The 13,169-nt window shown below is 32.2% G+C and overlaps 1 protein-coding gene across 5 annotated transcripts; it reads left to right on the forward strand.

Annotated features, from left to right (window-relative positions):
• Window positions 1-55: 55 nt before the first annotated feature.
• LOC105335729 (solute carrier family 53 member 1) lies at window positions 56-11,353 on the forward strand. 5 transcript variants are annotated; one of them, XM_011439784.4, is made up of 18 exons: window positions 56-204; window positions 432-532; window positions 932-983; window positions 1,558-1,659; window positions 1,826-2,112; window positions 2,391-2,492; window positions 3,130-3,210; window positions 3,680-3,758; window positions 5,290-5,480; window positions 5,818-5,997; window positions 6,430-6,580; window positions 6,958-7,158; window positions 7,423-7,601; window positions 7,763-7,899; window positions 8,158-8,343; window positions 8,587-8,601; window positions 9,770-9,830; window positions 10,983-11,353. In XM_011439784.4, the coding sequence occupies exons 2-18, from the start codon at window positions 464-466 to the stop codon at window positions 10,995-10,997; spliced, it is 2,088 nt and encodes a 695-aa protein (XP_011438086.3). In that variant the 5' UTR covers window positions 56-204; window positions 432-463; the 3' UTR covers window positions 10,998-11,353. The 5 variants fall into 5 exon arrangements, with proteins under 5 accessions (XP_011438086.3, XP_011438089.3, XP_011438088.3 ...); XM_011439785.4 differs by having other exon boundaries at window positions 65-204; window positions 436-532; XM_011439787.4 differs by lacking the exon at window positions 9,770-9,830.
• Window positions 11,354-13,169: the final 1,816 nt, after the last annotated feature.

Here is a 13,169-nt window from a genome sequence, read left to right on the forward strand (position 1 = left end):
TTTGTAAGCTTTGTGTAGTAACCTTCAAACGTCACGGAATTTTGTGAACACAGAAATCGATGACGTTTAACCCTGTGTAAACACAAGACAAGCACTTGGCTCACTGCTGTTTGTTCCTCAAATAAAAAATCAAAAGTTCAGCCTTAATACAAAGACAATGTTTCGGATATCCGGCCGTCTTAGTCAAAGATCGATTTTTGTTTGGTACGTATGAACGATTTGTCTTTATCTTTTTCTGAAAAAAGATGACAACTCTCTAGCTTAATGTCACAGTAGCCTGACTCCGCTGTTACTGTATAGTAATACAGCTACTGTAGCTGTCGATGATTAACATAATCAGTGATCAAAATAACAAGAAAAACTGAAGAGAATGATTTAGAAAAAAATCCATACATAATTTTTTTCATTGATGTATGTTTTTGCTTTTTCAGATTAATTTATCAGGGTTGAATATCAGAAGACAATGAAGTTTGCAGAACATCTTGGTGCCCACATCACACCAGAGTGGAGGAAGCAATACATACAGTATGAGGTATGTCAGTAGGTAATGAAGTCAGTGGGAATATTAATACATGCAGATCTGTAAATGATGCGTTAACAGGGATGTATATATGTCCCTTGTGTTAAAAATAGTATTGGATATTAATATGTACAGCTTATTTATAGATGGGGACATAATTATAGATGTACGTAAGGAATGTGCCGACACATGCATTTATTCATACAAATATAAGCTGGGTAGGGACGGCTTATGCTTTAATTTTAGTTCTCAAATTCATGCAATTAAATATTTGCAAACAGATATTGAATTAAACCAGGGACATATATACTAAGATGGGTATATATGCCCCTGTTCAGATTTTTTAGAAAAAGCAAAAAAAAGATCAAATTTCTTGTAGTTAATGCTAAAAATTAATTGTTTATATTGTAGGCCATGAAAGAAATGCTTTATGAAGCTCAGGAGCAAGCACCCTCCCCAGAAGGTAAAACTAGCATTGAATATTCAATTATCTTAAAAGTTTATAAAGATGTGAACTGCTGTGTTGGATTTGATTGTTCGGCATAAAAAATATATTAACTTCAAATCACATGACCTACATCATTCTAAAGATTTTTTTCATCATCCATAAACCTAGATTGTGATAATTTTATTTTCTGTAATGAAATGGTGCTCTACCACATAAATATCACTCATAAAAGATGTACTGTCCTATTATGTAGGTCATCCAAAATTGAATAAATAGCTGATCTTGACACAATCTGATTAAAATCAGATCCTTGATTTGCTCCTTTTATTGTCGGTACATGAGGAGATCCTCATATAGTGACAATAAAAAAGAAAGAGGGGATTGAAGATCTGATGTGTACCCATAGTGACAATGAAAAAATAAGCAGTGGGTCGAGGATTGGATGTGTATAAGGACAATAAAAGAGTAAGGAGCGGATCGAGGATCTTATTTTAATCAGATTGATCTTGAAACTGATTAAAACTAAACGCTGAGTATAAACTATTATAATCTATTTGAAAAATTTGATAAATTATTTTTATCATTATAGTGACAGATGAAAGCACCATTCACAGATTTCTTGCCAGATTTGATGAACGCTTTTTCCAGTTCTGTGACAAAGAATTATCCAAGATCAACACCTTTTTTTATGGTAAAAAGTTACTTTTCAAATTCCAAAAGGCTATCATTCATTAATTAAGATGACAGCATTTTGATGTTATCAATGTTTTACTTTGAAAATGATTCTAGTGAGATACATGTGTGTCATAGAAATATACCAGTAGCTGAGCAAACATGATTCTTTTTTTTCATAACAGAAAAAATATCTGAGGCCAATAGGAAATATGCTAGTTTAAAAGCCGAATTGGAGGCATACAATGAACACTCAGCCAAACCGTCCACCCTGGGGGGACTTCGTCATCGCAGACAGAATGGAGTGTACGCTCTGTTCAAGGACAAAGAGAAGCAGGGAATATCCCACGCCCGGAAACACAACGACCTGAAGCTGGCCTTCAGCGAGTTTTACCTCAGCCTCATTCTCCTCCAGAACTACCAGAACCTCAACTTCACAGGGTTCAGGAAAATCCTCAAAAAACATGACAAGGTATAGCGGCTTCATCTATCTGTTTTTCATTAGGAGCATGACATAAGTGTTGAATATTTTGCTTAAGTTTGTTCAAGAAATATTTGTGCATCTTAGAGTAAATGTCCTTATATTGATTGCCTTTTGTACCGGTAGACTTGTGTCAATATCTTACGTAACTTTTGGATCTATTATGTATAGTTTTCTATGCATCATATGAAATAGAATTTGTTATGCATAGTCATGAGAAATTGATTTTTCCCAAAGCTTAAAATAGCTCACTAATTTCAATATTGTAGCTTATGCAGACACAGCGGGGTGGTGAATGGCGTCAGGGGAATGTTGAGACAGCCCCTTTCTATACCAATAAAGAGGTGGATCATTTAATCAAGGAGGTGGAGGTGTGTATGTTTCACAGATGGACAAGAAGTTATTGAACTATAGAGCCTAAACAAGCATGCCGTATTGTAAATTATTTGAAATACATTCATCACATGCACCAAGCTGTTAAACATATCAGTACAGGTACATGTAATTGCGTGTACAGTATTGGAACTTGTTATTTACTTAATAATTTTTTTAAATTAATAATAAACCAGTGGCCATCTTTTATATCAAAATGATGGTTTTATTTTTTAAACACGAAAACTACCATATTTCCTTTCTAATACTGTAAACGTGGTGATTTTGACGACGTGTAAATTTTGACTATATTGACAATTTTTCTCGTCAAAATTTTCACTTATCAATCTTCAACTATGGTCAGAAGTGATCAAATCCAATAAAGCCCGCAGGGCGTTATGATAGATTTGATCACGCCCAACCCTATTTGATCACCTCATACTATTCAAAGAATGATTCCTTATTTCTTATATTGATATGATTTCAGCCATAATGAGATTAGATAGTAAAATAGTCATTCATGAAATGTATTGGTCAATACATTACAAAATCAATTTGTAGTGTTATTGCATACAAGGACACTGGAGAATGTTTATATATAATATGATAAATAGATTTTAAGCATCTACTTTGCAGAGTGTTGTAACAACAGACTTAGAGGGAGGTAATAGGAGTAAGGCCATGAAGCGGCTGAGGGTGCCACCTTTAGGTGAAAAGGTAACTATTCATCATTATTTGAAACATTGCATGGGCCCAGCTATGTGGCATCATTTCAGATCTCTTTCTTCCAGTTTTTGACAAAACATTACTATTGACACGTGCTTTTGTTTGTCGTCAGCTGTATCTTCCTCCTTAAGGTAATGTGACATTCAGTACCTATATTGTTTGTTACTTTGTCTGTAGATGGATAGACTTTGAAATATTCTTTATGCATGATTTATATTTTAAAGACTTTGATAAGTAAATAAAATTAGAACAGCCTACTAACCTAGGATAAGCGGAAGACAGTTAATACATATAACTAATCGACGGGAACATTAACACATTTACATCACACAAGAAAAACTTTTGTTTTCATGTATATGGATTAATGACAGTTGAATCTTTTTTGTAAGAAAGAGTATGAAAATTATGCTAAAAAATCAATTGAAGTAATATGTGTAAAAATGCCTCATTTCTGTTTCAGCAAAACCCATGGACAACATTTCGTGTTGGATTGTTTTCTGGTTGTTTTCTAGTGTTAACAGTCTGCATTATAATCACTGGTAAGTGTGTTATTATATTGGTAAGTTTGTATTGTAATAACTCGAAAGTTAGTAGTACGTGTCATCAATTGATAAATCATTAAGGTAAAGTCAGGTAAACTTAAAATGCATTCAATGGTAAGTCTGCATTATAATACTGAAAAGTTAAGCCATTGTAATCACTATTAATTCTGCTTGTAATCACTGTTAAGTCTGCATTGAAATTTTTGCCCATGGTAAGTCTGCTTTGTAATCACTGTTAAGTTTGGTAGTAATCAATGTTAAATCTGGTAGTAATCACTGTTAAGTTTGGTAGTGATCAATGTTAAATCTGGTAGTAATCACTGTTAAGTTTGGTAGTGATCAATGTTAAATCTGGTAGTAATCATTGTTAAGTTTGGTAGTGTTCAATGTTAAATCTGGTAGTTATAAATGTTAAGTCTGGTACTAATCACTGTAAAGTCTGGTAGTTATAAATGTTAAGTCTGGTACTAATCACTGTAAAGTCTGGTAGCAATAACTGTTTAGTCTGATTGAAATAACTGTTAAGTCTAGTCAGGGACATATATACGTCCCTGGTCTAGTAGCTATCACCATTGAATAGAGTATTAATCTTTTTTAAGTTTTCCAGTAAATTCTGTTATGCCACATAGTAATCACTATTTTTTCTGCTAGAAATTACTATTACATGTATGTCTGTTTTGAAAGCACTGGTAAGTCTGCTAGTATTGTGTGTTACAGTACTGGTATTTCAGTTGTAGAAGTTAGCCCTGTTTTTTCTGTTAAAAGAGATTTTTGATTATTTATTAAATTGCTATGTACCGGTAATTAGATACAGGAACCTTTTATCAAAGTTTGATCTGTAGTTTGTTCCCTATTAACCAGCAAGTTACCTGTTAAGCTACAGAACGGGATGTTTAATTCTAGTAAAGCATGTACTTGTCTCATGTAAGACATCATAACTTTGCTCAAAAATAATCTCATGCAGAAAAAATTTGATGGTTAAAAAAAAATTCATAGTGACCAATGATAATATTATGCATCAATGTTTGATAAGCTTATACATTATCTAATTTTTATAATGACCAATCAACAATAAACTTAAGATAGACAACCGCCACTTGTCTAATGTACAAGAATAAAATAAATGGACTATATCATCAGCAAATACACATTAGTTACTTCGAAAATAAATCAAATGTGATAGTTTTATATTTATCTGGATGTATGTTATACCTTGACTTAGTTGATTCTTAGGCATTTTTGGGTGGTTTGGTCGTGCAATATTCACCAGTTTGTTATTTATGTATGAATGATTACCATTCTCTGACTCTATTTGCTAAGAGTATGTGTGACTTTGCTTTAAACAACTGTTATTCAATGCTCTTTTTGTAGGATTTTCATTTAACTGTATATTCAATCATCATTAAGACATTTAACTTCCCTGTAAATGCTTTAAATAGTCGGACAAATTTTGTTAGGATGCATTTTTGAATTACATTTAACTTTCATCACATTCACGTTAAAGTGATATATATTGTTTTGTATACAGCCATATTTCCCCTTGATGACACCCTGAAGTGGGATACTGCAGTACAGATGTACAGAGGCCTATTCCTTGTTATTCTCATCATCTTTCTCCTTGGGATCAATACTTACGGCTGGAGGTCATCTGGGGTCAATCACGTTCTAATATTTGAGATTGACCCGAGACATCATCTATCTCACCAACAATTACTAGAGGTACAACATGTAGCAAAGTGAGGATAAAAAAAGATGATAAAAGGAAAACTTATTTATAAAAGTTGAACATTGGTGAGAGAACACAAAGTTATTAAAATACACCGTCTAAGCAAAATATGATATTTGATGCATGATTTATAAGATGATGTAAAATGATGCTTACATAATTGATACATATAGCTTATCATAATTATTTTTATCGGTATGCATGTTCAAGTATTTATTGGCCATTATCCCATGATGCATGAATTTGGCTTATTTATTAAGAATGTTCATGATACATTGCTTAACAGGCTCTATGTTTGACATATTATCGGGACTTGTATTGTTTTGACAGTTGGCCTCCTTTCTGGCTGTGCTCTGGGCCCTGAATGTGCTAGCCTTCCTGTACAGTAAGTTCATCCACATCCCGCCCTATGCCTGTCCCCTGGCTCTGGTAATATTCCTCATCCTGTACCTCATCAATCCATTCCCGATTCTCCACTACAGCTCAAGGATGTGGCTGCTCAAGATTCTGGTAAGTGGAAGCATTTCACAAGCTGCTAGGTACTACAAATGTAATCACAGCAAAGAAACACTATTGTACCATGCTACTTATGGAAGATTCCTTATTGTACGCGAGTACTCAAATTCTGTGATTAAATCGTTTTGCATAAAATCACGAGAACATAAAATTAGGAACACCTTATTTTTAGCATGTTTCATAAAAATTACACATGATGTAAAATCGAAAGCGAGATTTTAAAATCTGCGAGATGTACTTCTCCTGAATTTGCGTGGATATTCCTTGCGTTTAATTAGGAATCTACAGTATATGTTCTCAGTTTCAGATGTGTTTCAGATTTGTAGCATTTACTTGCTCTCAAATGCTACATATTTTTTGGTCCCAATTATAAAAGTTCTTATCTCTACGTTTCCATTATTTCCACCAATATCGTTGTCGTTTTAGTTCCACATTCTGACGGCTCCATTCCACCACGTTGGATTCGCTGATTTCTGGCTGGCTGACCAGTTAAACAGTCTCTCCACAGTACTGCTTGACTTTGAGTACATGGTCTGTTTCTATGGTTTTGAGGTGAACTGGCTGCCAAATCCTGACAGTATGTAATATAAACCCCATACTTGAATGAAAGGGTGATGAATTTTTCTTGAATTAGGCAAATTAATTTATTTTTGCATATGTTAAAATCAATTTTTGTTAAATTCTAATACACAGAACATTTAAAATTGTTAAGTTATTATCAAATCTTCTTTAATTTGTAATCCATATGCATTTTACGTAATGGAAAAAAGTTTTAGCAGTATAAATGCTGTTATGACATACTCTGTACTTATATAAAAATGTAATACAATTTATGTAACACAAACTGTAAAGTTCTACTCTGATCTCTAAAATGAAGACAAGAGCAATCTAGGAGCGGACAATAATTTACAGTTATAAATACCATTTATTTGCATGCTTTCTGTATTTTTCCAGCTTCTCATGTCTGTACGAAGAATGTGTATTCCGTCGTTCTGAGGGCCGTTATAAGTTGTCTGCCAGCGTGGTGGCGATTTGCTCAGTGTTTACGACGTTACCGAGATACCAAGATGGCTTTTCCCCATTTAGTGAACGCTGGAAAATATTCAACCACATTCTTTAATGTTTTGTTTTCAACACTTTACAAAGTAGAAACAGGTAAATACAAGGACAATACAAATACAGTTTCAAAAATTGATTATTACTATAAAATTAAAAATCAAGTATTAAAAGCATAAAATAGTTTAATTGATATTTATTTACTCATTAAATTTACTCATCAAATTTTTTTTCAACAATGACAAACTTTAAACTTAAAATTGTAGTAAAGTTTAAAACTGTTAAATGTTAAGCGTGGAACTCCTTGCATCTATAATTCTATATTCAATAACTTTATGAATTAGAGCATTCTTGCTTTTACAGTTGTTAATGATAACCAAGGATCTATGCAAAACCATGCCTTCTTTTTCCTGTGGATTGCTTTTGCGATCATAAGTTCTTGTTACACTTTGACATGGGATCTTAAGATGGATTGGGGATTGTTGGATTCCAATGCAGGAGAAAATAAATTTCTACGAGAGGAGGTTGTTTATGCGTACAAAGTAAGACATTTTTTCCTTTTAGCTAGTTGAAAGCATGTAATTAACACATTGTTTGTCATTGAATAGATATGATAAGATCTGCTATGTAAAATGGTCATCCTTTTCACAAATAATTTACATGTACAAGGTTTCACTTGGATTTACCGATACTCTGCTTGCAGGCTTACTACTATTTTGCGATAGTAGAAGACTCCATCCTTAGATTTGTGTGGACTCTCCATGTATCATTAGGGGAAGGTATTTTGTTTCAACAGAGGGAAGCTCTCACAACTATATTAGCATCTTTTGAGGTATTCAGGTAAGTTTGTCTATACAAATTAAGAGAGATTTGGGTTCTCATTTGTTTGGGTTGTAATTTTATTATGAATTGTACTTTTATTGAGTTGCAGAATTTTTACATTTCTTACTACATTCAAGTCAATCATTATTGACATAATCTATACCTAATACAATGGGAACATAATCACTTAAAATATATTTACACATAACAGGAAGCAATTACATGTATCAAAAGTATTATATCACTCTGGTCTCATCCTCATATTTTAATTAACAGGAGATTTGTTTGGAACTTTTTCCGGTTGGAAAATGAGCATCTCAACAACTGTGGACAGTTCCGAGCAGTGAGGGATATTTCTATCGCTCCAATAGACTCAAACGACCAGAACCAGTTGGAGGAAATGATGGACGAAGATGATGGAGTATTTACATATCGTAGTGAAAAACGTAAACTCTTGTCAAGGTAGGAATTTATATTCTGCTTATCCCTATTTATGTTTTCGTATGTCATAAAGCTTTGTTTTTTATTTCTTTTCACATAAAATTGTGGGTTTTTGGCTTTTTTAACCAGTTAACAAATACATGTACAAACACCAAAATTATCATAGTTAAGTTCTAGTAATTGCAGGCTGGTCTGCTTGTAAAAACTGTTTATGGATGATTTCAAAATACTCAGATCTTTATACGCTGGCCGATTTTATTTCAGCAACCATAAGAGGAGGTATGACGTGTATGAATTGGAGCATGAAAAGCATGCTTTATTGGGGCATAACATATATGCCTTTCTTAGTTATTGTAACATGAACTTCCATCAAATGCTTGTTTCAAAGCATGCTACTTCGTTCAGTTGCCTTTTGTCAAGTAATACCCATGTACTGATTTAACTTATTCATAGCAATTCAGATGATGAGATATAGGGTTGACATCCGAAAAAAATAAATGTTGAAAAGTCGTCTCTGCAGTTGTCATGCTTTGTTTTGATGATAAGTGTCTTAATGGCTGTTGTCAATGTTGCTACAATTGTTTTACTATGCAGCCTGATTGAAAAGCTAGATATTGCTGCAAATGGAGATTGATTTATCCATATTAATGGAAATGAAATGTTCCATGCTTGAAAACATTGCTTGAATTCATGTTTAATCATGTTTAAATCACTGTGTTGTAACATATTTATATATATCCAACATGCTGAAAGATTTCAGCAATGTAAAATAAAAAAGGACGTGTTTTTTAATACAAATCACAATATGTTGAAGAAAAGTATATTCTATAACACTAGTATTCTATGGGTTAATGGTTTATTACTGCCATCCCACAAGCAGAAACTTACATAATATCTGATAATCAATATCTTGTAGTTGGATAGTTACTGAAAAACCCAAAGCATGAAGGTAACTTTAGTACGATTGGGTTTGTCATTTCATGTGTGTTAGGATCCCCATTTGAGTAGAATACAGTTCTCACAATGACACTTAGATGTTATTGTTAGGTTTGATTTGTTTTTGTATTACACATTTCATTTTAGGAAAGTAGAAACAAATTGTTGTCTATTGATCATTTTTGAGGATACTAAAATTTGGAAGATTTTTTGGTATGATTTCAGGGAATATATAGTTTTACACATGTTTTATTTCAAGACATCCATGGACTAACAACAGTATTTGACATACCGGGTACCTAGTATGTCTTTTTCTAATGCCAGTAAATAAATGTACTAACATATCACAACTATTTCACAGTGTGGTGAACTAAGTATTGTGTGCGTGACAATCTAGCATGCATCTATAGCCATTGTCTAGCTGTTGTGCGTTTTCATGTTTTAATTATGTAGCCTGTACTAATGTCTAGCAATAACTGTTGTGATAAATTAAGTACTCATTGTTTTCCAGTAAAAGCTCGGCTACCTTGAGATCTCGCCGCTCTTCCGCCATCTTTCGTTTCATGGACCCGGTAGGCTCTGCTCTTTTCTATCTGCATGTAAACACACTCTTGTGCTTTCAGTAAAGAAAGGGGGGGGGGCAGCTAGGAAGCAATTTTTCACAATTTCAATGATCAGAATTAGCTGATTTAAATTTCTAGATTCATTTGGCAAAATAAACTATTGAAAATATAATTTAATTAAGCCACATATGAATAATAATTCATGCACTTCTTCACATCACAATATATTGAAAGCTCTGACTCTATTTTTCTCTTTTAATACCTTTATTAATTGACATCTCTAATATTAATTTAAGATGGTCATCATTTTGTTTACATGTATTTTTTTTTAAATTGTAGCATCAACAGTTTTGATCTTCTGTGGTTTCATTAAAATTCTTTGACATCAATTGTAATGAATTGTTCACAGTTTCAAGGATAAAATTCATAGATATATACACTATTAATACATTAATGTTATTAGAAATTGCACTTTAATTAATAAACATGCAATTTTGTGGATCAATTGCAGTTCAGTGAATGTTGATGTAACCACAGTATTCTTTTTTCAACAGAAAAACAAATTGATTAATTTATAGAAGAAAAAATGTAATAATTTATAGAAGAAATCTTCTTGGAGACAATCAGTGAAAAAGTATATCAAAATCGATCGTAAATCTATGCCTGAAATGCTAAAAAAAAAAAACGACCTTGCAATCTATTTATGAAATTACTGTATGCATATTACATGCAGCATATATCACTGCTATTTTATGTTTGATATCAGAATACACAATGGAAATTACATCACAGTTTATAAACAGTCTTTTTTAAATCTTGTAATATATATCCAGTCAAAATAAAAACAGTGGCAGTCATAAATCTTTCAAGTCAAAGTAGTGCAAAAGATACATAAAGAGTGATAAAATTGCACATTAATTTAAAGTTTTATTTATAAATTAATATGGATAATGTGGTACAGAATCTAGAATTTTAAAATCCTTATTTTTTATTTCCAGTATACCTATTAATCAGCAATAGAATGCTCATATGATGCTTATTAATATCTCTAAGAGTTCGTTTTAAAGAAAAGAGGCACCATGCAATCAATGGCAAAATCCATTTACCATAGAAATGAGGAAATTAAATCAATTGATTAAATCAAAATTGACTTTTTTTTAGGGGAAAGAAGGATAAACATGATGAGGAGAAAATCAAATGGAACTTTAAAGGTGTATAATAGAACTCGGAGGTTCATCAATACCCATCCGAGTGGACACCTGATGGAGACAATCCAACCAGACTCTGTCGTCAGTGATGTGTTCAGAGTGATCGGTTTCGTCTGTGATAGATAAGTGTGCATTTTGTGTGTGGCAGGGTGTGTGGGTGTGTTGTGTGTAGGTGTGAGAGAACAATGCAATTTACATGCATTCCTGTGACATGGAGACACCATTAGTTCTAGAAGGTGACAGCGAGGGTGAAGCCTAATCCACTTTGTGCCGATGTTCCATAATTCCACAAAAATGGTTGACCTCCGCCTGTACGCAATACTATGGTAATAAATGTAATGATTTGAAGTAAACACACATTGTGTTTATATATATGTGTATGATTTAACCGTTTGATGATATATATGTTGTATTGGCGGATTACGATTGTAATTTTGTCTGGTTATTTGTTGTATCAAAAATCATGACAATGATGACCAATACATTTTAGAATCTTTCAGTTTTGTTTCAATATATTTGTTTGTATTCCACAAAGTTTTTATGTCTACATATTGATGAAACGAGCCAGAAGTACTATAGGGATTTGTTCTTTTTTATTACAATCTCAATTTTGTGGGGTTCACGATCAGCTAGGACCTTGTCATCCCAAATATTTCTCAACCATTGTTCAAATGTTTTTGGTACATGTATTCTGTTTTCAGATAATCTTGATTGTTTGCAAGAGAATTCATATTTTGCAGGCTTTTGATTAAGATACGATATGTAGTTTTGAGCTCTTGTTGTAGGATTAATTACATTACTTAACCCCAGATATCAAAATCTTTTGTGCAATATATAAAGCTTGAACTTGTGTGAGATTTACAGATGTAATTCATACTTACCTGGTTGTACATAACATGATTTTTAAATCTTTAAAAAAGGACAATTGCAATCCAAATCAAATGTACTCATTGAGTGGAGCAGTATTTTCTGTAATTTAAGTGGAGTTTCTCCACCTTGAAACACCATGATGACACCAATGATAAGGTTTATATCACCCATATATGTTCTGGACCTGGTACACATTTACAGTTCTGAAACTGAATACATGTTTTGATTTTTTAGCTGTTTTTTTTGTGTGTGACAACTTGTGTGCTGATTTATTGTAAACCAATATCTTTAATTGTGATTGTGATATTCAATAGAATATTTTTTTTTAATCTTTCCATTCCATTCTATTTTCTGATTCTTCATTTATGAAATTTTTTTTGTGTATTCTCTCCAACTATTTCTCTCCCACTCCACAAGATTTTATCAATATGTCCACTCTTCTAATTGCAATACTCCAACCAGTTGTTCAGTAACATATTTTATCAGGGATGCTTTCTTCTGCATATTTTGTTAAAGATATAATTAATATGTCCAGTGTGTTGAAAATCATTATCAATTAATCATTCCATAGATACTCATTTCAAATTATAAAAATTGCTGACCAGTAAGTAATGTAACAGTTATTGTTTTTATTTAATTAGTAGTTAAAATTTCCTTTCATTAAATACCAAAGGGGTTAAAAATAACTAGCATAACTATCACTGCAGTATAACCTATTGAACGCTTTATTGTCTCCATCATAAAGTTTGTGAAAAGGACATCTAATCTACCCAAAAATAAGTTTGGTACATTAAATAGGTTGTTAGAGTAATTAATATACAAATAAATGTAATGTAGCAATAATTTGATAATATAGCAAATAATAATATAATACATGTAATATAGCAAATAAATGCATTCATTTGCTATATTGTTTTTTTTTTTTTAATGTAAATGTACATGTAATTATTTATTGAAATAGATCCTTATTTACAGACAAGTAAAATTTGATCTTACTTTACAATAGTCGTTCAGACATTGGTGCTTGGAAATGGACAGATATACAGTAAAAAATTTGGCCTTATACTGAAACAATTAAGACAAATAATATTTATTGTTATGCATAGGTACTTGTACATTAATGTGTAGTCATATATGTGGTTCCCAGACAATGTGTTTGTTCAGCACACAGCTTTTTGGGATTCGTGTGTAATTAAATTTGTTTACTTATATGTAGGAATGTTTTATATACCTGTATTATGTTTGTTTTTTGTTTATATAAATTATTTCT

This window comes from Magallana gigas, chromosome 2 (genome assembly GCF_963853765.1).
Source record: "Magallana gigas chromosome 2, xbMagGiga1.1, whole genome shotgun sequence".
NCBI lineage: Eukaryota > Metazoa > Mollusca > Bivalvia > Ostreida > Ostreidae > Magallana > Magallana gigas.